Source organism: Ochotona curzoniae, unplaced genomic scaffold, assembly GCF_017591425.1.
Source record: "Ochotona curzoniae isolate NIBS_2020 unplaced genomic scaffold, NIBS_Ocur_1.0 contig_2318, whole genome shotgun sequence".
Classification (NCBI taxonomy): domain Eukaryota; kingdom Metazoa; phylum Chordata; class Mammalia; order Lagomorpha; family Ochotonidae; genus Ochotona; species Ochotona curzoniae.
In genome coordinates, this window is record NW_024465419.1 from 5905655 (window position 1) to 5932161 (window position 26507).

General features: G+C 38.8%; 1 protein-coding gene across 1 annotated transcript in view; it reads left to right on the forward strand.

Annotated features, from left to right (window-relative positions):
- The window catches only part of PXDNL (peroxidasin like), a 372636-nt gene extending 353436 nt beyond the window's left edge, over positions 1 to 19200 (forward strand). Inside the window, 4 exon segments of the mRNA XM_040972689.1 lie at positions 2614 to 2728; positions 8092 to 8221; positions 18267 to 18380; positions 19066 to 19200. Of these exon segments, the coding sequence (XP_040828623.1) occupies positions 2614 to 2728; positions 8092 to 8221; positions 18267 to 18380; positions 19066 to 19200 (494 nt within the window).
- The last annotated feature ends 7307 nt before the right edge of the window (positions 19201 to 26507 follow it).

The window sequence follows — 26507 nt, forward strand, 5'->3', positions numbered from 1 at the left end:
TCTTGGATTTGAAAACAGAGATTCACACTGCATTGTATCTTCACATCTGGGTATGATAGTCTTTGTTACACAGTTGCTACACATCCCCTTAAATGAAAAGCCATAAAACAAAATCAAAACAGGAAGAAAAATAGAAAATTGAAAACAACATGAAATTAAATAACATGCTACTGAAGGACTAATGTGTTGCTGAAGAAATGAAAAAGAAAATGAAAATCCTCTTGAAGCAAACAGTGCTACTGTGTGACCTATGAGAATGAAGAAATTGATAAGAAAAAAAACACAGTTTTTAAGAAGTAAAAATAAAAACAAAAATGTGAAACCTCCTGAGATGTAACAAAAACAGTATTGAAAGGGCTATTGATCCTGTATTTTGCATGAAGGCTGCCTTATATTAGAAAGAACATACAACATATTTTCTGTCTTTCTATAAAGGAAAAAAGAACCAATGAGAATTGACCTGAAGCCTTTCTATGTATACATATCTATATCTATCTATATGTACATATTTTTCCCTAGTTTATTTGAAATGACATGGGAGACTCTTGACTTACCTGGAAATGCAGTGTTGCATTAAATAACGCATTTACCTCAGGGACAAGGCCTGATTCAGTTTTATTTTCCATAAAGTACCTTATCAGATATGTGAATTCAATAAGTTTTCTTTAATTGTGTATTGACAGAAGAGTGGGTTATTAAGAAATTGAAAAACAACAGGCTGTTACATGATTGAAACTAGCTTTAGTTACATTATCTTTAATACTATTTTCTCTTGTCCAGATAAGCATGGATTATGGATTATTGATAGAATATCAGAGTGAAGTAGCAGGGTAATAGTCAGTTGACATTGTGGATCCCTTAGAATTATGGGCAGTATTATCTGAAATGTCTTGACTTCCTCACTTTGAAAGTAATAACAGCAACAACAACAACAACAACATTTGTTAAAGCATGAAGTTGTTAGCCACGGTATGCTTTCATCACCCTCATTCTATTCTGTTACTGAGTAACTCTGGGTTCCAAGTAACTGAAGATCTTCATGCTGCTTCAATTTCTAAAAAGTAATTTGAGAGTGTTTGACCAAAGTGGGAAAGAGGAAGAGACACCCCAGAGACAGTTCTTTGAAAAAACAAACTTTAAGGTCACATTATTATCTTTTACTACAACTGAATAAAACATTTTTGGAAATTTAAGTCTATCAGAGAAATGAGATCACTTCCAAGTGTGGAAACTAAAAAAAATGGTAAAAGCAACAGTTAAGAGAAATCATTGTCATGACCAATATTCTGGGCATGTCACTGTCATCATTTTGATATATATTAATTTTGGTGTTTAATATTGATGAGTTCAGAGCCAGCACTATGGCATATGAGGTAAAGCTGTTGGCTGTAATGCTGACATTCTGTATGGGTGCCTGTTTGTGTCTCAGCTGCTCCACTTTTCATTCAGCTTCCGACTGATGGCACAGGAAAGGCAGCAAGAGGTGGCAAAGTGCTTGGGACTCTGTTACCTGTGTAGAAGACTCAGCCAACGCTCCTGGTCCTGAGCTTGTGGCTACTGTGACCATTGTGGGCATCTGGGAAGTGAGCAAGCAGATGGAGGAGCTCTCTCCTCTCTATTGCTTTCAAATAAAAATGAATAAATAAATAATTTTTGGTGACTGCATATTGATTAATAAAGCCAAGATTTTCCATTTTGTCTGAATTTATAATATTTGCATTTTATTGTTTTATTTTAAAATAACTTTAAATTTCATATTCACATTGGCTTAATAATGCCTTAAGGCATATGAACCTTAAACTTTGGATAAAGTAAAGGCTCATACTATCTTTAGCTATTAACAAATAGCCTGGTAGGAGACCAATACAAAAAGCAGTAGAATAATTCTTCCTTACCAACCAAGTTATTCTCTCTGTTGGAACATTTTATATTTGATTGCAGAATGTGACATAGTTTAATCAGGTCTATTTTTTATGTCATTATCAAGGTTTTTGTTTTGTTTTGTTTTTTTTGAGCTTTGTGTTTATTAGTTTTGCTTCAGGGAAGAACAATTCCTACATTCCTCTCTGAAAGTTTTAAGATATCTTACTCTGCTACTTTCATTTTTTTTTTAAGATTTATTTATTTTTATTGGAAAGGCAGATGTACAGAGAGGAGAAGAGACAGAGAGGAAGATCTTCTGTCTGATGATTTACTCCCCAAGTGAGCGCAATGGCCGGTGCTGCACCAATGCAAAGCCAGGAGCCAGGAACTTCCTCCAGGTCTCCCATATGGGTGCAGGGTCCCAAGGCTTTGGCCTGTCCTCGACTGCTTTCCCGGGCCACAGCAGGGAGCTAGGTAGCAAGTGGAACAGCCAGGGCACAAACTGGCATTCATATAGTATTCCAGCACTTGCAAGGCGAAGATTTAGCCTCTTCACCACCATGCTGGGTACAAAGCAATGTTACTTTAACTATATGCTGTTGCACTATAGAGCTCATGTTTAAAAATGTATTCCTGTTGCTGTTCTTGTTTTGTTTTTTGTTTTTCCTCTCACTATTGAGAAATCACCAGGACCAAGAACTTGGCTTTCCATTTCATGTCCTTCTGTTGTGTCTACTTTTCTCCCCACAGACTGCAGGGATAGGGGAGAGCCTGGATCATTCACTGCAGAATCTCAAAACATATCCTCCACTCAATACACTTATCCTGGGAAGAGACAAGCAGACTTAAGTGATCTAATCAACAGGTGTGTATAACAACATCTCAATTCTTAGAGAGTTCTGAATTTAGACTTGCTTTGGCTTTATCATTTGAGGCTGTTCTAGATACCAGAATTGTTTGGCATCTTCATCTGTTTCCTCTGGCCTGGCCATCGCACAATACCTGGCCTATGCACTTTCTTTTTTTTTTTTTTTTTTTTTTTTTTTTTTTTTTATTGTTGCTTACACTGTATTGTGTAGTACAGTTTTATAGGCGCTGGGGATTCCCCCCACCCCTCCCCATACCCCTCCCCCCATGGTGGATTCCTCCACCTTGTTGCATAACCATAGTTCAAGTTCAGTTGAGATTCATTGCTTGCAAACACATGCCTAGCATAAAGTTCAGCGTCTTATTGTCCAGATAAGTTCAGTGGCCTCCTGGGGAGACCTTCTATGGTCTGAAGATAGGTCTAACAGAGTAAAGATCCGGTCGGTTAAAAGCCCCAACAAGGCCTCAGTATCAATATACAACATTATGGAATTAATTGACATAGTATTGGGTAAACAATATGTTAAAAATAATGCAAGTTCCATTCTTCGAAACATCTGGGTTGGGACAGCATCAATGACACGTTCAAAAAAATAACAAACAACCAAACAATAAATTACAGGTTAAATCAAGGCGAACATGTGGTATCTAATCTTTTGGGATTCACTCATTTCCCTTAGCATTATAGTTTCCAGTTGTGCCCATTTAGCCACAAAGAACTGCATTTTGTTTTTTTTAACAGCTGAGTAGTATTCCATGGAGTAGATGAACCAAAGCTTTCTTATCCAATCTTCTATTGATGGGCATTTCGGTTGCTTCCATGTTTTTGCAATTACTGATTGTGCTGCAATGAACATGGGGATGCATGTTGGTTTGTCGTAAAACAGGTGTTTTGGATATATTCCTAGGAGTGCTATTGCTGGGTCATATGGCATGCAGATTCCGAGTTGTTTGAGTGTTCTCCAGACTGATTTCCATAAAGGCTGTACCAATTTGCAGCTCCACCAGCAGTGGAGTAGGGTTCCCTTTTCCCCGCATCCTCGCCAGCAAGCGTCTATGCACTTTCTAAACAGGAGTTTCCAGTTGTGGAGGCTCAGGAGTATGGTCCTGGTGTTTAGTGAGCTCTAGTGAGAGCCTCTGTCTGCATCATGACATGGTAGATGACAGACTGGCTAGAGATCACATGGTAAGTCAAAGAGCATGAGGGATTCACAGGATTGGATCCTTCTATTTATAACAACTGACTCCAGGTATGTAACAAGAATCCCACGATAGAATCCCTGGTGACTTCGCACTGGACGCAGACTCTCATGGCTCCCACCACCTGTTAGCACTACCCTACAGGGAAGCAAGTTTCCAGCACTATAAACTTTTGCAGATATCCTGACATCATATGTAAACAAAAACAACGTATTTACATCTATGATTAACAGAAAGGGAAAACTGAAAATTCTGTAGTATGTTTGGGTTCAATTTTACTCTGGAAGAGCATAATGGAGCATCCTTGCCAATAGATTTTGCTCAATAAAATAAAGAAAATTGTACACCATAAATTATATTTTGATCCCTTAAATCACATTATGAGTAGAGATTTTTAAGGTTTTATTGTGATACTATGAAACAGCATACTGTTTATATAAAAAGTAATCATATATCATATTTACCAAAACAGTTGACTTTTACAATCAGGGCCTAAGTTGTGACTAAAATGGAATGTGTTTTTAACTCTTCAAAAAATTCTAGCTTTATTCCCTTGAATTATCTTATGGTTATTTTTTTTAATAAAAACAAACACTAGCTTGATGTGTATTTACCTCATTTGCTATAAATGTTTTATTGTTTTAAATGTTTAAATGTCTAAATGTGAGCTTTGAGCCAGAAAGACAGAGGCAAGGATATATTTCCCTCCTACAGGATAGTTCCAAGATTCCCCCAGTGCTGGTGTTAGGTCAGCGCTGGCGCCATGGGGTTGAAGATGCAATGTAAGTCTCTCCCACAGATACACAGGAAGCCAGTTATCTAAGCCGTGCTGTCACCACTGTCTTGCATCCTTACATTGGCAGGAAGCTAGACTCAAGAGACGGATTTAGGAGTCAGGCCCAGACCATGCTGATGTGGGCTGTGGGCTTCTCAACAATTGAGTAACTGCCTCCTCTTACTCTTTGTGTATTCACTGAGAAAAGAAATTGCATCAGAAATGAAACAGCCAAGAGTAGAACTGGTGCTCCTGTGTAACCTGCCAGCAAAACCACAATCAACTCAGCACACTATGCCATAATACTGCCTAAAGCTTTCCTTTAACAGTCCTCTTTATTCACTTTTAATCATAAAATGAGCCTGCCTTTCAAGACACTGTGCAATAATTAAAGTTAGGGCAACTTAATTTATATTTTTTCTTTTCTTACTAACAATATCCCAACTTTCACATCTTCAATAGTTTTAAATGCAGAAAAATCCATAGTGTCTATTTTTTTAAAAGATACCCTCCCTAACTGTCCTTTTGAAACCTCTCTTTTTCCTGTACGTCTTCTAAACGTGATTCTATCAGACTTTAAATGATCTTACAGCAGTAGTGGTCAGGAGCAAGGATTCTTGTTTTGTTGTAATGTTCAGTGGCATCCTAGATTAGTAATTTGGTGGCTGCCCACTGGGGGCACAACAACAACCTTCTAAAATGCAGCATTCTCATCTCAAGGATGGTCAATGTGTTCATGCACTTTTGAGTGATTTTTGCGACATACTGTGCTCTCTCGCATTCACACTTTTGCCTGGTAGAGAGCAGCTGCCACCTGCTAGGAACCTGAGGTTGATAAAAAACAGGTTTCTCTTTAAACTTCTTGACCTACCCAGGTTCTCTGCCCAAAGAAAAAAGTTTTGCATTTTAATTTATTTGTTTATTCATTAATTCATTAATTTCTTGGAGAAAAAAAATTGTGAATTTATTCTTCCTACTATGAAATTTCTTGTTTTTTCTAAAATCAAGAATAAAACAAGACAGAATATTTTTTAATGAAAGAACCCATTTTTCTTGACAACTTAGGTAATTTTCCCTTGTGTTAATAGTATTATTTTCACAAAAATTGTTGCTTTTATTGTGAAAAAGGGTAAACTAAGAATATCAATAGTTGTTACGCTGAAACTTCATTCTTTTAAGTATAGGTGATTCTCCCCACTCACATACTGTACTCACATAAGAATACAGGTAACTCTTAGGTCTGAACACATTTTGTAATTTTCTGAGATAGCGTATAGTACTTTTTAATGTTTAAAATATATTTTACATGCTGTCAACATCTTTATTTCAATTTGTTAATTTTTATTTTGTGAAAGCAATTGAAATTAGACCTATCCTCTTAGCATATTTTAAATGTATAGTAACATATTGATTATCTAGTAATCTATCAGTAATATTTGGGTTCTTTCTATATTTCGGTGCTGCTGAATTTTACCACAGTGAACATGATATGCAGATATGTCTTTGGGGATCTTAATTGCAAGTCTTTTGGACAAATACAGAAAAGTCAGATTTGTGTTAAATATATCTCGGCAATAGAAAGCTGGACTTTCTACCGTTGTCTATATCTACAGTGTCTTGATTCACTTAGATAGCAGAATGCCGGATGTGACTGTTGCTGACGGATCATACTATCGTAGTATAGGAGAAGTCAGTGTGGGGGAGGGAAGGAGAAATGCAGAGGGTGGAATGTGAAATCCATGCACCTATTTAACTGTATCATGAAAAATAAATTTTTAAAAAAATACATTTAAAAAGTACAGGACTGAAAAAAGTTTCAACTGCTAGGCAATTTATAGTCAATCTCTCTTACTGCCTCTTTCCTTTGGGCTGTCATTCTGATTTGCGAATAAAGACATAAATCTTTAAAAACATTAATTATATCTCAATGAAGCATACAAATGCAGTCTTGTTGATACCGATCTAATGTTGTACTTGCTTTTCTTCCTAATGTACACATGGTTTGTTTGGCTTGTGTATTGATGTCTTTTCTGAGATAATGTGAGAAGTCTGATTATAACATCATTGTATTCTACATAAGTTCTATCGATCCATCCATCTTAACAGAAAAACAAATGTAAAAGAGGTACCCAATGCATACTCACTGAACAGTGAAATCCATCGAGGATCTGATGTTATAGCACCAGTAACTCACACGTGCCTGTACTTGATATTTAAATCTTGTTTACATCCACATACACTCATCCAGGCTTCTTTGATCAGGCACTGGTGAATTGCAGCATAGAATAATATTAAAATAAATATATCCATCATCTTCATCACTATTATAAAATTCTTACAATTCTGACCAACACTTGTAACTTAGATTCAATTTTAGAACAGAACTGCCAAGAAGATTGGCTCATGCCCATTGCGGATTCACTGGGCCTCCAGTCAAGTAATATTTGTGACCAAGCCACTGCTTTTGATAACTTCTGTGCTTTTCCAATATTTACCTTTTCTCAACTCCTTTTCTGATATAAGCTCCATAATATGTCTTTGATTTTGAAATTGTTTTATCAAGACACAGGATGTGTCTTATTCAACAAAAGAAAATGTATTTCAAATAGAACAAAGCAGAACAATATTGAAAGTCACAAGGGTTCCGTCCCAAGGATCAACTTTTCAAAAATTTCAAACACAGTATTGAAAACTTGAGACACAAATACTGTGACAGATAAATTAGAAATCTGTGTAAATGGATTTTAGCAGTGCATCCCATTTGCAGATGTATGGAACTTCGTTTTGTTTTTCCCCAACTAGTTTGTCACCTCTGCTTTCTAAGAGCTTCAGTTAAGCTCTAAAAAACGTATCAAATGCAATGTGAGGCATTTTTATTTCATTTTATTATCAACAAACCTGAGCTGCTTTGCATCAGACTTAAGATTAGATTTTTGTCAGACATGAGATAATCTTCATTTACTTCTTGCCATGCATGTGTAATACAACAAGCAAGTTTCCACCTGGGTACTGTATCTTAGGTAATGTGTAATTTGTCACTGAGTTTTCACCATGTAAAGTGGAATGTACAATTTATTAGCAGAAGATTCACTTTGAGATATAAATACTATGTCAACTACATATGACATATATACAATATGACATTCTGTTTCCTGCGTCAGAAATGCTTTCTTATCATTTTAAATAAATTACATGAAGCAGATGTGACATGCTAGATTGTCCTCTCATGGGTTATTTAACTTTAATTTCTAATTCTAGTCATACTCTATCATGGTACTAATCACAATGATTGTATAATCTGAATGTCTAAGGAATATTCACTGATTTTAAAAAACTCCCCATGCAATTTTATTTCTCAGCACTTTGTTTACTTCTTGTGTTTATAGGCAAACAGATAACTTGTCTGTGGATGGAGACACTACAAATGTGACACTTAGGGGAAAAACAAATTTTGCTCAGGATTTCAGTCGCTTTGCAGTGGAAATTTAAAATACCATCACAGAACGTAAAGATCAGGTTTGTTTTTTCCCAGGTAACATGTTCTCATTGTAAAGACAAGAATAACTATATTTGAGTAATCTATCTGTAACTCCTCCAAGTTGTAGCACAAACCTTGGACAACAACCACATTTGCAGAATAGTTCATAAAGCTAATAGAAAAAAAATTGAAATTTGTGCGTAATTTTTCATAATGTGCATTTTTCCATGATTTTTAAACTCCTATTGCATGGATAAGCTTTTTGATCAGTGGAAACTTGTGTTTTAATTATCTTTTGAGAGTCAAAGAAGTGAGACAGAGAACTCCCCATTTAGTAGTTCATTCCCTGAAATCTGGGAGTAGTCCAGTGCTGAAGTCAGGAGTCAGCAGTTCAGTTCATGTCATCCATATGATGGAAGGATTCTGATTATTTGAATCATTAGTGGTCCTTCATATGATCTGAATTAACAGGAAAGTGGAGTCAGTAGCTAGACTCAGCCACCAAACCGAGGCATTTTGTTGTGTCCTCTTTTTCTTTAACTAAAATCCTAAAAAAAAATTAATATTTTTTAATTTTTTAATTATTTATTTTTATTTATTTAATTTTCATGTCATAGGCTCTGGGATTCCCCCATCCCTTCCCCATGACCTCCCGCCATGATGGATTACTCCATATTGTTGCAGTATTACAGTTCAAATCCAGTCATGGTTCCTATGTTGCAAGCATGTACCATTCATAGAGTCCAGCATCCAGCATTTTATTGTCCAGATAAATTCAACAGTTTCTTGGGGAAACCATCTCTGGTCTGAAAGCAGAGCTGGCAGAATATCATCCTGTCCAGTGAAAAGCCACAACATAATATCAACAATTTACAACATTATGGAGTTAATTGACAATGGTACTGAGTGATAAATATGTTAGAAAATGCAAGTTTTTAACCACATCCTGTGACTGCTTCATTGACATTTCAATTTTAGTTTATATACACCAGCTGCTATACACCTTACACTGAATTTGGCAGATTTATGATAGTCCCAATCCAGCTTATAACTCTAACTAGTCATATGTTAACAATTGAGGTGCAAAGCAGTTTTAGGAGGGGTGTTCAGAGAAATCTTCAATACCTTAGTGAGGAGTAACTAATCTTTGTGTGTGCTACTTAGTAAGATATATGTGAGTCCAATTTAAAATCTTAAATTCTTAACTACTAGGCGATATGTACATCTCCCCAGCTTATATTTTTTTGAAGATTTATTTATCAGAAAGAGTTACAAATGTGTGGTGGAGGAGAGGGGGAAATACAAAGGAAAGAAAGAAAGAAAAAGAAAGGAAGGAAAATGGAAGTTTCCATTTAATGTTTCATTCACAAAATTGCTCAACAGTCAGGACTGGACCAGGCCAAAAGCAAAAGCCTGGAACGCTTTCTCACTCTCCCACAAGGGGAGCAGTGACTTCAAAACTTGTACGACTTGATTCTGCTTTCTGAGGCTTATTAGGAAGGAGTAGAATTGGAAATGGAGATGTCAGATTTCAAGCCAGAACGCCTATATGATGCCAGTACAACATGTGGCAGCTTAATTAGCTACAGTACAATGCTGGTGCCCCCAAATTGTGCTTTAATTTTTTTTTTGTCTCTGAGCTTTTTCAGGTCTCCTCATGTAAGGAATTTCATTGTAGGAGGTTGGAATTTGAGGAAGAATTGCTTAGGAAATTCACAGTGATGCTAACAATTGCATGTTTTCTTTTGATGGCAATGCCTCCAGTGCTTAGGAGCTGGGGTGGCTGCAGGTGATCTGCTTGATGTCGCTGCCTTCTTCACCAGCAGATGACAGAACAGCTGTGAGTTTGGTGCTTGTCCTACCTATACAAGATGGAGAAACTTTCTAACAGTATACACACCGTGTCCACTTCTGCTCTTAATTTTTTTTAGAGTCAATGAGGCATCTCAGGGATTTCTTTTTCTTACATGACAAAGTGACACTTCAAAACAAAATCCCAGGACTCCTCCATATAATTCATTATCCTCTCAGTTGCTTTGGCTCCGACCTTCTTTTTCTCTACAATTTGGAAACGATTGAACAAAGGAGTTTGACTTAGAAATGTCAGTATGAAGGTTTTTATTCAAGAATGGAAGTCTGATTTCTTTCAAGGCATGGTGCCAAGCCATCTCCTTCTTAGATATTCATATCATTTTTTTAAACTCCCTAACATCAAAAGAGCAAGCACTGCAGGAGTCTAGGGCCAGCCCAGCATCTGCTACGAAAAAGCTCTGTCTTCATCAGTTTTCTGACCTGCACAACGTATTTAATTACTCAGAGCAAATGCCTTTTTCCAATATTCAGAGCTTTCTTGAAGATCAAATGAAATTAAATAGCAGAAGCACTTTGTGAACCGTGACCTTCTTAAACTGTTTCTGCCCCTTCAGAAGCAAACATAGATCCTCCTATTCAGAGATGTGCTATTCCCTGCTATGTGTTTGCAATTGAGGGGCTTGCCCCAGAGGAATAGCTGGCTGCAGCTGTGGTCTACATCCTACATCAATGTGCTGGTCCAGTGCAGAACTCCCATCATGCCATCACTTGCCATATTTGAATCTCAACCTGATTCTGCAGCATGCAAATCATCAGTTTTAAAAACTCACTCTTAAAATTGCTTGGAAGAGGCCCAGCATGGTAGCCTGGCTACTGAAATCTTCACTTTGCACATGCCGGGATCCCATATGGGCACCAGTTCTATTTTCAGCATCTCAACTCCCCATCCAGCTCCCTGCTTGTGACATGGGAAAGTAGTCGAGAATGGTCCAAAGCCTTGGGACCCTTTACCAGGAAGAGGCTCCAGGCTCCTGGCTTTGGGTTGGCTCATCTCTGACTGTTGTGATTGTTTGGGGAGTGAATCAATGGATGGAAGATATTGCTCTCTGTCTCTCATCTCTGTATATCTGTCTTTCCAATAAAAATAAAATAAATCTTAAAATAATACGTGGGAAACATTGCATGACCTGGACTCTGGCACCACTGAATCAGGCAATATTATTTCATTTGCTGTTAATTGAAAGTGTGCCAGAAAAGGGAGATGTGAGAATGAATGAAAGAGCATTCAGCACTGGGTTAGAGAATGTAAGCCCCAGAAATTCTGACATTGTTTCATCCACCATATAATCAACTATTTTTTCACTTATTCTTTTCGTATATAGCTGGAGTCAATCAATCCATCCATTCAGATTGGTTTACATACTGACTGTAATATTTTTGTCTTTGATATGCCCTTCAGAGAATAAAGCATCCTAGACACTCAATGGCAGTAGATGCCCTTCTGAGTGCCCAAACAACTTCCACTGTTAGCATCTATCAGTAAACTCACCAAGATAACTTTTTTTCATCCACTGAAGTGTTTGTCTCTTCCCACTCAATTGAACTTTCCTATTGCCTTGGGCTATTTCATTGGAAGATTCTAAGTGTTTGATGCTTATTCATGCTTTAAAACAATATTTTTTTCTGCTTTTTTTTGTGTGTATCATGAGAAGTTAGCTCTGGATTATCAGTAGTGTGAGGGGGAGCAATAGACTGAGCAAGGCTGAAAGAGTGAGATTACATGTCCTAAAGTTTAATACACAGGTAGCTGGGCCACAGAGCAGGTAAGAGGTTACTTTGCAAACACTGAATGACCGTGTATATCTTTTAGCTACTGATAATATGATCTTAGACATAGGATATCCTAAGGAATTTACTGTTTTGATTTAATAGTATATATTAAAATTATAATGACTTAAAACTCATAAACATATTTATCAGTGTTATAAAAAAACCAATACACGATTTGAAAATGAAATTATATAATTCTGTTTAAAATGCCATCAAAAAGAGGGATACTTAGGACAAAATTAACAAAAAGAAGATCATTAACCCTGATTCGTATGAAACACAGACAGAATGGGAAAGTAATCCATGGAAGATTTTATATTGTTAAGATAACTTTTGTAACTGTGTAACTCCAAAATCTATTATGTCATGCCCTGAATCCTAATATGACAGATTGTCACTGTGTATGTACTTTGGACCTCTAAAGAGCTAGATAAATTTACAGGAAGCCCTTTTCTTGACCAAACTATCAAGTCTGTGGTATTTTGTTATGTTAGTCCTAGCGTATCAATATATCATTTTTACAGAAATGGAAAAATCAAGGCCAGGATCTAGGAGAATAATTGAGAGGTGAAGTGTGACTGCATTGTGGAACATCCTGTCTGGCTCAGGGGCCCGAGCATTTTGTTCCTTTGAGGCCTTCTTTGACTCCATGAGGCTCACTGGCATTTATAGGGCAATCTGTGCTACCCAAAATTATTAATTTTATCCAAAATTATCCTCCAAGTTGACACATGAAATTACTTGTCATAGTGTTTTGATAGGTGTATGGCTTCAACATTCAATCACCTGTTTCTGGTAAACAGATCTTGGTACCACATGTCATTTAATCATTAATTCTTAGATTCCAGCAAAGTGGCTGCCCTGTAGCCCAGTTCTTCAGCTGCATCACCGATCTTCAGTTTGTCTAATTTTCCTTGTTGTAAGGATGGGAATGACGATGGGATGTGAGCCTTTTACATGTTGCAGCTAAAGCTAGACTTCATTATTTTTCTGGAGACAGACACATTTATTTGTATGTTAAGCTGAGGAAACCAGAGATGTGTCGAACAGAGGCTCACACTTCTTGTTAGAGAGATAGCTCTGCAGATTTATTGGTGGTGAACATCTTGAGATGAATCTTAAGAAGACAAAATAAGAGTATTGAGTTTTCTTTTTTTAAAAAAAGATATACTTTACTTTTATCGGAAAGGCAGATATACAGAGAGGAGAGACAGAGAGAAAGATCTTCCGACCGATGATTCACTCCCCAAGTGAGCACAACGGCCGATACTATGCCAATCCGAAGCCAGGAGCCTCTTCCGTGTCTCCCACACCGGGTCTCCCACGCGGGTGCAGGGTCCCAAAGCTTTGGGCCGTCCTTGACTGCTTTCCCGGGCCACAGGCAGGGAGCTGGATGGGAAGTGGGGCTGCCGGGATTAGAACCAGCGCCCATATGGGATCCCAGGGTGTACAAGGCGATTTTAACCACTGCGCCACCACGCCGGGCCCGAGTATTGAGTTTTCTTACATTGAATCATATAATTTCTTCCATTGAATTGACTTTACAATTCAAGCTTACCTTTCCATTATATGTTTGCATTTTCTCAGCAACATGAATGAGTCAATAGGGAACTTCCTTCAGTTTCTCTGAAATTGCTTCCACACAGATACCAAGGCAGAAACTTACAGGATGTTATCTGGGCCAAAACCGCAGAAAGCAGCCTGGTCGTTTTTGTAATTATGATCAGTTTTTCCCCTTTCAATGGTGTTTTATAGAGTGACCTAGCCAAGGTTAATCCTTAATTAGATAGAGCTTGATAAAATGTGTTACAGTAGTAATGTCTAATTGCGGGGTCTGTAGCAGTAAGAATTAATTTCTCAATCATGTTTCCTATTCCTTGGAGCTCAAACTGTGTTTCCATAGTTTTTAAATGCTCAGAACCAGAGTAAAGAGCAACCTTTTCTGGAATATGCTTCTCTTGTGGTAGAAAGAAGTAGGTGATGTCAGGACTTTTTTTTTTTTTAATAGTTTCATATATATATATATAATTTATAGTGGTTATAACTAACATTGTTTCCACTTGTGAGTCGTTGCCTTGCATGAGCTATCTCCAGATATTGAAAACTTACACCTTCAAGAGAGAGGCGTCTTATTCCAGAGCAAGAGGTCTGGGGGCAGGTGGTTAATGAAGAAAGTTACACATTGTATAAAAGCAAAAAATGCAAGCTATCTAAAGTGAGGTAGCTGTGTAAAAACTTTGCTAATAAAATTGAGTGGACCTCTGAAGCAAATGACCACTTCATAGACTGACCTTAGTTTTTAAAATCACGTCAGTAAAAACTTAATACAATATGATGACTGGATTGTAGACTGTATCCTCTAAACATATTTCCATAATTTTAAATAGCATTTTTAAATGGCAAGGTGTCTCCCTGGGTCAATCTGATAAAAATTATAAGCTGTTTGGTAATTCACCTTCCTGACTGGAGTTCTAAGGTAGTTTTAATGGCTAGATTTTCTTAAGTGGATCTCCACAACCACTTTGAAAATGCATTTTAAGATTTATTTTATTTGAGGCATGCACATATAAACACACACACAGAAGGAGAAAAGAGACAAAATCTCTCATTTCTTGGTTCATACCCAAATGATCGTAGTGACTGGGGTTAAACAAACACAAAGACAGGATCCAAAAATGCAGTTTGTGTCTCCCATGTGGGACCCTCACAGGGTCTGCATTGATGGGGAGCTGGAATCAGGAGTGGGACCAGCGCTGGAGCCTAGTTCCTTCAGTGTCCTATACAAATATCCAAATCAACTTCTACTTAACATGCCAATGATGTGCCAACTGCTGCAATTGCTTTATATTAAGCAAGACAAAGCAAAATAAAACAAAACAAAAACTTCAAGGACACACCTGAAGTGCCTCTGCCAGAATGCCAAGGCAGGGCAGCTTGAAGAACAGAACTGGCTAGAAGAGTTGAGTCATGGTATCAACAGGCTTTGTTCCTTCCGGTGATGGAGGGGAAGGATAAATTAATAGCTCTCTCTTACTTCTGCTGTTTCATTGGTGGCCTTTGGTGAGCTTTGGTGGTCTCCACTTTATCTTCTCGTGGCCTCTTCCCTGGGTGCATATAGATCTGTGTTCAAATTCTCTTTTCATGAAGACATTCTACTTGAGTGTGACTTCATCTTGACTGAATATCTCTGCAATGTCTATTTGTAGCTGTATTCTCTGATACATAGTTTGAACTTGAAGAGCCAAGTATTTTGGATTAGGATGGGATATAACTCAATACAGAACAGTAACCGTGGAGAGAAGGATCCAATACAGATCAGACGAGAATGATATTATTTCTTATGTTGCCTCTGACACAATAGCTTTCTTGGAGAAGGTTCAGCAGAATGCGCCTTTTAATGAAGCTACTAAACTTGCCAGTCTAGCTAATACATTTTAGAGAAGCTAATACATTACAGAGAACTGTTGAATAAATCAGGCCAAAATTTTATATGACATTGTATAAGATGAGGCCTCTATTCCTGGAAAGATAGTCTTGATGTACTTGTGATTGTTTTTTATCATATGTACAGCTAATTCCCTGGATAACGTGGATTGAAAGAAACACATGCATGCGTGTGTGTGTGTGTGTGCATCCACTCACACACACATGTACACACATGATGACTAAGCTTGGGGGACAGATGGAAACAGACTGACCAGAGAACATTGTCGTCTTTCTGGATAATTTTTGCTCATGTCATTTTTCCACCTTTGGAGATGAGGGAATGGAAAATGAAAAAAAAGTTTCAACAAAAAAGTTAGTTTCCTCTAGCAAGAGGATTAAGGAAGAGGCAGACTATTAAGTAGAAAATTTACTTTTAATAAGATTGATTTATATTCATTTATTTATCCATTTATTTGAAAGGCAGAGTGACAGAGAGGCAGAAGTATTTTATCTACTTGTTCACCCCCAAAGTGCTTACATTAGACAGATCCAGGCCAAATAGAAGTTATAGAAAAGACTTTTTTAAAAAAGATTTATTTATTTATTGGAAAGTCAGATATACAGAGACGAGGAGAGACAGAGAGGAATATCTTCCATCCGATGGTTCACTCCCCAATTGAGCACAACAGCCGATGCTATTCCGATCCAAAGCCAGGATCCAGGAACTTCTTCTGGGTCTCCCACACGGGTGCAGGGTCCCAAGGCTTTGGGCTGTCCTCGACTGCTTTCCCAGGCCACAAGCAGGGAGCTGGATGGGAAGTGGAGCTGTCGGCACTAGAACCAGCGCCCATATGGGATCCTGGCGTGTTCAAGGCGAGGACCTTAGCCACTAGGTCTTTTGCACAGAGGTGAGCATCCAGGCACCTGAGCCATCTTGTGTGCTGCTTTTCTATGAGTCACCTTCTGCTGCATTCACCAGGCTTGGATCAGCACAGCAGCAGTGTCCCTCAAACTAGCCCTCCAGCATGGAGTGTTGGCATCAGAGGAGACAGCATAACTTACTGTGGCATAAGACTGGCCTCTCTTAACATATTATTTCTGTTTTTCACTATATGCTCTAGAAAGCACTTTGATGAAGTCACTGCGATTTTTGAACTTAATGGAAACAAGAACTTTGCAGCCATCTGTGTTCTTTTTTTCTTCAACCACATCCAGCCAATACTTTTATGTGCTGATAAAATGGCTCTAACAACTCCCTCCTTCCCTGGGTTCTCACTTCCAGTTCCTTGGCTTTCATTCCCAACTAACACTGACAGATCCTTCATATACAGTGATCACCGATGATGTTGGTCCCTTACCATAGAGACTGCATTAAATTCATTTATATGAACTATAAGACCCTGCTTTCATCTGCTGCCCACTCCTTCAGTTTCCCTACCATCTCTCTGTGTCCATTGTTACCTGCTGTGGTTCCCTGCTTGGACACATACATTTTCCCAGTTTCCTGAAATGTTCGTTTTTCTCCTTGTTCTCCTGAAAGACTTAATCATGTTTCATGACAGAAGTGATTTTTTCTCATGTTAAGCGTGTCAGTCTGCTCAGGCAGGGTGTGAATCGTGGCTTAAACAATAGTCATCTGTTTTCTCACAGTTCTGGAGGCTGGAAGCGCATGCTCAAGGCTTTGGCAGAGTTGTGGCCTCCCAGGCTGCTCTGCCTGGCTGGCAGGTGTCTCCTCCTTGTGCTCTCACCTGGGATTTCTTCTATGTCCATTCTTGGTGTCACTTTCTCTTCTGGTGATGATACTAGTGATATTGAACAATAGTCCCATGGTTAGGCCTTTGTTTAACCTTAATTAACTCCATAAAGGTTGTATTGCCAAGCACAGTCACACTCAGCCTTCACATTGGAAGAGACAGTTCTCTGTCGTAAAGGAAGTCTCCTTTACTCCCTGAGCAGAATTGGATATAACTTATTGTCTATTCCTTTGGTTTCAGAACAAGCTTGTTTTATTGCTATGACATTTTTTTCCCTATCAAATAGCAAGCTCTTTGAAACCCTGGCCCCAGGTTACTTGTCATTTGTTCTTAAAAATATAATAAAAATTACTTTACTTATTGAGAGATAGAGAAAGAGAGCGGGGAGAGAGAAAGGAGAGTGAGCTTCTATCTATTGGTTCCCTTCAAAAATGGATGCTACGATCAAAGCTGGATCAGATCAAAGTTAGGAGCCAGGAGCATCAGCTATGTCTCCCTTGTGGATGATGGGAGCATACTCAGGCTTTCTTCTGCTCCTTTCCCAAGTTCATTACCAGGGATCTGGATTAGAAGTGGAGCAGCTGGGATTCTGTCGCCTGAATAGGATACTGGTATTGCAAATTTTACCCACTACACCACAACAGAGTTCCTCAATTTTTCAACTCAATATTTGTCTGTTTTACAGTTTTACTTATTTATTTGGAAGGCAGTAGTTACAATAAGAAGACGATGGCAGGGACCTACTTTCTGGATCAAAAGTGGAGCAGCCCAGAACGCAAACTGGTGCCTACAGGGGATGTTAGCTTCATAGACTGAGGCTTCACCTGCTGCAGAATGCCAGCCCTCCAACCTCATGTTTGCTACATGAAGCATGTCAGTGATGATAACTCAAGAAACAGAAAAAAATAACAGTATCCATTAGCAGAATTAATGTTTAGATATGTTTATTGAAATCATTTTCTAAATATGCAGTGTCGATTTTTTGGCTTCACTTCTCCTTTCCTTAGAAATGTATTCCTTCAGATGCGATGTACACAGTCAATATTTTACCATACTTAAATAATTACTGGTTTAAGCATTAGATGATTCTGATTCATAGTATTTTGGGGGAAAATGTTAAGGAAAATGATGCAGGCCTTGAAGTTTCTTTGCCTTTGAGGTCTGTGCGTACAGAATAGAATGTTTCATCAAACCACCTTATTTATCAGGTTTTGTGCTACCTGTTTCAATTTCCACTTTTCTTTTTCCCCCTTTCTTTCAGGTAAACAAGCTGGAGGTGCGCCTGAGGCTGGTAGGATGTATAGACAATAAAGGGATTCAAAGGAAGGACCAAGAACGCTGGAAGAGAGAAGACTGCATTAGCTGCGCCTGTGAGGTATGTGAGGCCAGGTGCCTCAGCATCCTTCTCTTTTTATGCTCCTCTTGCTAGTCATTTAGAGGAAACACATCTGAAATATTAAAGAGGGGAAAAAAAGTATCCTTTTCAAAATAGATTCCGAGAATTTTTAAAATTGTTCTTTGAAAGGAGGAGAAAAAAGGGAGGGAGGAAGGGAGAGGAAGTTGCTATACATCACAGAAGTAAACTGAAGCAGACCAGGGCTTGAGTTCATTGCCATTTTCTGCAGTCAGGCTCACTCCACATGTTGGCCAATCGCACTTGGCAAAATGCAGAATTCTGCAGAAATATAACCAAGTGTTATTGGATCCACCGAAATAAAACTGCTCAGTATTGCTTATGGGAAGCTTCTTTTTGAACAGAGCTGGTTCTCCCTAGGGTTCTGGAAATCACGAAGCTCCTGAGGTTTACTATAGGTTGTATAGCTACAGATTATGTTTTATTGAGTGGTACTTCTTCGTATGGCTCTTCCAGGTTTCTGCTACAAATAGGCAGACTCTGAAAGAAGCAACAGAAAACACCTGAATGTGTTGGCTGTACTGGGGACATTTTTAAAGCTATATTGCGGTGATCACCCTATCATATTAGATAGAATGGAAAGCCTGTCACTTTATTGATTTTACTATGAGAAACATGGGAATGATATTTTAATTTGGCTTTTCAGAGTAGCCAAGTGACACGTGTGGTGCAAATGTGTCCCCCAGCTCAGTGCCCCAATCCAGAGCTGGTGAAAGGAGCCTGTTGTCCAGTTTGTAAGAGAAAGCAAGGAATGTGTGCTGATGCCCCATAGAAACGCTGAGATGGGATGTGCTCCAGAGCTCAGAATGGCAAATTGCTCAGGAAGAGATGCTTCGGACTTCAACACTTTTGACCTGTGGTCACAAGAGTGAGTGGAGTAGACACCACTGATCAAGAGCGAGATAGTCCATTTTAATATTAATTACCCTGATACTCCATTATCTTTTCATTTTCTAACATACCTTGAAATCCTACTAAGGATCCCACAGGGCATAGGATTTATTTTAAGAAAGATTTCTTACTGTCAGCTGTCAGGTTTTATTATTATTGCTGTTGTTGGTTGCTGGTGACTGCAGTTCAACATCTAAAATAACTTTCACTAAAATATTGTTGAAGCACACAACAACAGAAAATATATATATATTAAAGGTTTCATGTTTGCGTCTGATTTTTCTTCTCTTTCAAAAATGAAAAAGAATAATTATACAGGCAAAAAACTGTTCATATTTATGGGTTATTATGTGATATTTTCTTACATTTGTACATCATGAGATACTCAATTTGGTTTAATATATCTGTCCTTTCAGGCATGTAACATTTCATTATAGTGGAAGGCACCCAAAATCCTCTTCCAGGTTTTTTTTTCAAAAGAGAGAAATATATAGTACATTATCTTTAGTCATCCTACCGTGTAATAGAACCTCGGAATGTCTTACTTGTGTTTAGCTGTAATCTAGTATTTGTCAATCAACCCTTCTCTATTCCTTCCTCCTTACTTCCCTCTTCAGCCTCCAGGAGCCTGCATTATATTTTTATCCACTTTGAGATTCTGTAAGGCCACCTAACTTTCACACTCCCTCTGTGAGTGAAGACACAACTTATTTGCCGATGTGCTTTGTTTATTACACTTAACGACTTTCTGTTTGTCCAAGATGTTACAGTGGGCTAGGATTTATCAGTGTGATGGTGGAGTGATACTATGCCCTGAGTACACACTACATTTATTGACATTTAGCATACATATTTGATAGATAAAATATTGCTACTGCCATTTTGAAATTTGTTTTATACTTTCATTTCTCCCCATCTTTACACTCTTTTTTTTTCTCCTCTTGCTCAAGTGATTTTCTTTAGTGGTATAGCTTGATTCCTTGCTTATTATTTTTTATAGTTTTGTTACAAGTTCTTGCTTTGTGATTGCCATGAGGCTTAAAAACTTCTTTTCGCTAACAAGCTATCTTAAAAGAATAGCATCTGAGCCACTATTATAAAGAGAAAAAGACAAACAAAAACAGATGGCTAAAGGATCTCCACCCAAAACTCTACATTTGTGCCTCATTGTGAGCTTTTGCTCTTAAATTAGACTTTCCTTGCTACTGGTCTGTTAATGCATTTTAATGCAGCAATTACAATCTTTTAGTCTTCACTGTAAAGATATGAATGATCTGCATGCAAGTATACAATGTTACTGAGTTCGGAATTCATTTTGTAGTAACTCCACTGAATTTCTTCCTTCTGATATTTTGTTCTTGTTTGTTAGGGTTTCTTTCAATTTGCAGCAATTTCTCTAGCATTATTTTTTTTAAAGATTTAATAATTTTTAATTGGAAAGTCAGATACACATAGAGGAAGAGAGACAGAAAGAATAATCTTCCGTCCATTGGTTCATTCCCCAAGTGGACACAATGGCCTGATCTGAGTCAATCTTAAGTCGATCTCAAGCAGGTGCAGGGTCCCAGGGATTTGGGCTGTCCTCAGCTGCCACAAGCAAGGAAATGTACGGAAAGTTGGGCCCGTGGGACATGGACTCTTGCCCAGACAGTAGGACTTTAGCCACTAGGCTATCATGCCCAGCCTAACATTTTCTGTAAGACAGGCTTGGTGGTGATAAATTTTCCAGAGTTATGTTTTCACTGGATTGTCTTTATCGTCTTTATTTTTCAGTGATGTCTGAAGAATTTTTTTTTTTTTTTGCATGATACAGTAATCTTATCTGGCATTTTCCCTTCAGTACTGTAACGATCTTAGCCTATTCCTTGACTTGTAAGGGTTTTTTCTGACCATTCTGGAGTCACATGACTTGGGACGCTTTCATTTGCTATCTGCCTCATTTCTGTTGCAATGGTGAGTCTTTCCTTTATTGCTTTGGAGAGCTTGACTATTCATCTTGGGATAGGCTTAGTTGGATTTTCTCTCACTAGTAACCTCTGGCATTTCTGTACCACAACAAGTGTTTTCTAGAACTTCAGAGTGAATTCTACCTCTTAAGGCATTCTCAGCTCCTCATTACAACTCATTAACTCTGGTATTTATTGTTTTCATGTTATTGGTGTTTTCATGATAACTAAGCTTTCTTCAGGATAAGTTTACTGCAACAAGCTGAAACTCCAGACAAAGGAAGTCCTTTATTCCAGCAGGCTAGTGGTCATGGGATTGGAGCAGAGGCAGAGGGAGAAAGGGGTGAAGGCACAGGTTGCGGCCCATTTTCTGCCCTCCAGGTGAATGTTGGAGCATTCCACCTGGTTCTGAGGGAATGGTCAATGGGGGCTGTGGGTGGGGCCTAAGGGATTGGTCCCTAAGATTGTTGAAGCTGCAGGGGATTGGTAGGTGGGGAGGGATTAGGGAAAGGGGCTGCAAGGGACTGGTGGGTGGGCTTGTCAGGTTATAGCAAATTGCTGGGGGAGGGGCAGGCTTTTGAGATTACAGTGGGTTGGTGAGCAACAGGGATGGTTCAAAGTTTGTGAGCCACAGGAAGGGGAAGAAGGTGTCCAAAGTGGCATGGGGTCCACAATGGCAGGGTCTCATCAATCACAGGGACAATATTTGAGCCACTGACAATATTTGCGGACTGGTTTTTTGTTTTTTGTTTTTACTTTGATCTCACTCAATCTTATTTTCTGATGTAGTCTATTTCCCTTTTAATTTTACTTGCTATAACTTTCAAGGATTTCTGCTTGATTTTATTTAATCACTTCCATCCTTCTATCAAATCTCTGTTAGAATACTGAAGCAGTTCTTCATTCCCTAGAATTTGTTGAGTTTATTCACAGCAGATATTTTACAATCTGCGTCTGTGTATTTGACATTTCCAGGTCTGAGATCGATTCCTGACACCTCCTTTTGTTCTTTAGGTGGCATCCTGGCTCCCTGGAACTTATGAATGAGTGTTGGCGTATGACATTTCTGTGCAATAATGGAGTAATTATGATAATTCAGCTTCATTTCTAGCTGTCTTCTAGAAATTCTAAGTAGTTGACTTATTTTCTTTGAGATTATGGGGATAATTTGCTCCAACTAAAATTCTACCCCCTCCTTCTATTTTATTTTTAATTTCATGATCCAGTTCCATAGGCTCTGGTATTTCCATTACCTCCTCTCCAAATTGCCTCCCCCACCTTATTTCTGCCATATTATTACAATGCAATAGTGTAAGGCCCAGCCGGCGTGATTGAGGTGTGGCCTAGAAGGAGGCTGAGAAGGGTGGCTGATAAGTCAGGTTCCTCCTCAGATAGCAGTGACATAGGAATCCACCATGGTCAAAGGGAACCTATGACGCACTAAAAGGCACATTCCTTTGTCCCCCAAATACTATCTCCACAGCCCCCTAATAAAAGTACCCCTTCATGAGCCCTGAGTGTGACTTTTCTGGCCCACTGTCTGTACTGGACCAGTGGACCTTGCCCAGGAGTGTTCCCAGTACAACTTGTTTTAAGCTGAGATGTATTCTGTGTGGATTTCTGGTTCTGAACATGAACTCCAACTTTACATATAGTCCTTCATAAGCAGACACGAGTCCATCATTCTGCTGGTTAAGTGAGTCCTGACATTGCTGGCATGTTTTTACTAATTAAACTTTGTAATATTGTCCGAACTAAAAATTTGCCCCATAGTTTTAGTTGATGTATTGTCCAATTGTATCTAAAAAAGGGATATTCTGTCCTCCCTAAAACCTTTCTCTTAGGCTTGGAGTAAGAGAAGACCACTTTTCTTGTGTCTCTGAATGCCACACTGCTAGAACACATCCAGTACTCTCAGTGCATCAATACCATTTGTGCTCTGGGGCCAGCACCCACACCCCTTTGCTGAACTCTGTTCTACTACAGTCTGTCATTGGGATGGGCTCACAACCCGATGGGGCATCTGTCACCCACTGGTGATGTTGACTAGAATGTAAGACTCCTCAACAGCGATAATGTTACTTTACCAGATGGTGAAGCAGGTCCAGAAGCTCTATCTGCAGGCATTGGCCTAGGAATGGGAATCATTCTAATTTGGTAAATACCGTGTTTTATCACCTTGCACTGAGTCCCCTAGCAGTCCAGTGATTCCTTGCTGTTTGCTTAATTTGTAGGAGGTATGATGGAAGCCCCTTGCCCCTGTTACTGTTTATGTAGGTAGGCCACTTCTATGCTTTAAACTCATCAAATCCTGTTGAGTCCTAGGGATACATATTAGATCTATGAGAACCTAATAATGATATTTACTAAAAGATTTTTGTTTCAATAAGGTGTAAGTTTCTACCTGATACCAGTGCAAGTCTAGAAACTTTGACTAGCGATATTTTCCCTGTGACAGAAACCATTGGTGTCTGTTTAGTTCTGAACCCTATGAGTCAGGCAAGGAGTCCCAAGACACAGTCGTATGTCCCCAGATTCAAGTATAGCAAAGACAGCTGTCTGTACTTCTAGACTGCCCAAGGCTGGTCACACTTGGACTCAGAACCACAGGTCTTTATGAAGTTCCCAGGGGTATCTGGAAGGCTCACTAAAGTTCAGTAGTGAAGCCTTACAAAATGAGTCCAAGCCATTGAACTACAGGTACCCCTGATGTCCTGTAGGTTTACAGGCAAAGTCTGTGAACATCATCTGGGGGTTGGAGGTTTCACCAGGTTTATAAGATTTGTTTATTTGAGAGGCAGAGTTACAGAGAAATGCAGAGAAATGCAGAGAGGGAAATCTTCCATTTGCTGATTCACTTGCCAAATGGCTCAACACCCACACTGTATCAGTCTGAAATCAGGAACCTGGATCCCTGTTAAGTATCTCATGTGGAACCAAGGACACAGTGCTTGTATAATCTTCCACTGCTTTCTTGGGCACATTAGCAGGTGCTGGATTGGAAGTAGAGCAATTGAAACTCGAATCTGCATTAACCAACCCCTATAGTTTTGCTTCTGGCTAGTGGTTGGGGTAGGTGCAGCAGAGGCTGCCAATTTCAAGCTTGCTCCACAGGTATGACCTGTGGTCCAGGTTTGGTGGGGGCCTCTGCCTGATTTAGTTTTTCTATAGTATATGTAACTGCAATTAGTTTGTTCTCCCACCTCTCCCCATTGACAGGCATCTCCAGCTGAGGGAAGGGAAAACACTCCTTTCCTTCTTCCTGTTTTTAGTGAGACTTTACTTATGATCCTGTGGTCCCTCTGCTTGCAAGGTTCCTAGCAAAGTGATTTGGTGTATACAAAGCTAATCAAATGTATGTCCCTACAGGTAGCTGGTGGCTGGAGGCTTATACTTGGCCACCATCTTAGTTCCCCTGATAATCTTGCGAAACATCTGATAATTTACAGTTGCAAAAAATGGAAATAAATTCCAGATGTTTTATATGTGGTGGCTTTTAAATCTCCAGAAAGGTAAAATGAATATACAGAAACATGGTCTGTTACTCAAAAATACTATAAAATTATTGTGAATTATTGTGAATACAATACAAACAGCACATGATGATAACGTTAACTTTTTCAAGTTTGGACTTTTCACCATTTTCATTTACCATTTCATTTTCTCATTGTGTTTGGATCATTAAATAAAAACAGATATTAAGAAATACTACATGTTGGTTGGTACAGCCTCTATGGATATCAGTATAGAAAACAAACAACTGAAAATCCTCATACCATATGATCCAGCAATAGCACTCCTAGGAACACATCCAAAACACCTGTTACACCAGAAACCAACATGCACCCCTATGTTCATAGCAGCACAATCAATAATTGCAAAAACTCGGAAGCAACCGAAATGCCCATCAGCAGAAGACTTAATAAGAAAGCTATGGTTTATCTACTCCATGGAATACTACTCAGCTATTAAAAAAATGCATTTCTTCATAGTCAAATGGGCCCAATTTGAAATCATTATGCTAAGGGAAATGAGCCAATCCCAAAAGGTTAGATACCATATGTTTGCTTTAGTTTAAGATGAAATGATGTCAATACTAAAAATAGTACCTGTGAATTGTAACATTATTACATCCTCAAACAGCCTGTATCACAGACAATAAGATATTGTACTATAACCAATGAACCAATAATCAATGAGAGACTGCTTATGAACAACATCAAAAAACTGAAAAGCCTGCTATGCTTTTAATGCCCCATGTTATTCTGCAATGGGCCGGGAGAGCAGAGAAATCTCCCACTTTCCTAGAGTCTGTGAGGAAAATGTTAAATATAATCTATGAAGATTGTAACGGTAACTTATAGACAGCAGACTCGAATCTGCAATAGACATTAGCAAAAACCATAAAGATATACAGTGGGATCCAAGAGCGATCCTGACAGCCCCTTAACAGGAGGTCATATGCACAGAGCAGGAGGGGACCCCAGAGGGGAACAATAGGATGGGAGGAGGCTTGTATCCCAACCCTGGAGACTCCCAGTACCTCACCAAGCACTATGATTATGGGCACTAAGGACCATGTCTCAACTGCCCAGGAGACCACAAGGAATTGGAGTGCCCTCATAGGCCAAGAACTCTGAGGTCATCCATTCCTTATTGGATCCCCCACACAGGATGGAAGAAGCCCAGATCCTTCCTCAGAGAATCTAATGTCATTAGAACAACAACCAGGAGCCCTGAGCAGTCCTCAGAAACAAAAGAACAGTAAACTTCCTTTGGGACTCAGGAGAGGAGCTTTTTCTGGTCCTCACTTAGTTCCAACTTTGGCTCCCCACCCTCTCTTGCTATGAGCATCAGGCTCACTATGGAGTCCCCAATATTAGATCAGATAGATAGAGACCAATAAGAAAAGCTTAGAACATACTGGAAAAAGTCAGCTTGGACTCCCATATACCTTACTACACAGGACACAAAGATCAGTTGCTCCTCATTAAGGTATTGAAGATTTCTCTGCACACCCCTCCTATAACTGTTCTGCTCCTCATTTGTTAACATATGGCTTATTAGAGTTATAAGCCTGTTTGGACTATTGTAACATTCGCGAAGTTCAGTAAAAATCACTCTTAAAAAATACTGCAGGTCTCAATAAAATGGATCTGGATTTGATTGACCAAATTTCAAAAGCTGCATGTGAATTACTAAGACAAATTAAAAATTCAATCACCTTATAGCCATGGCTTTGATTTAATCA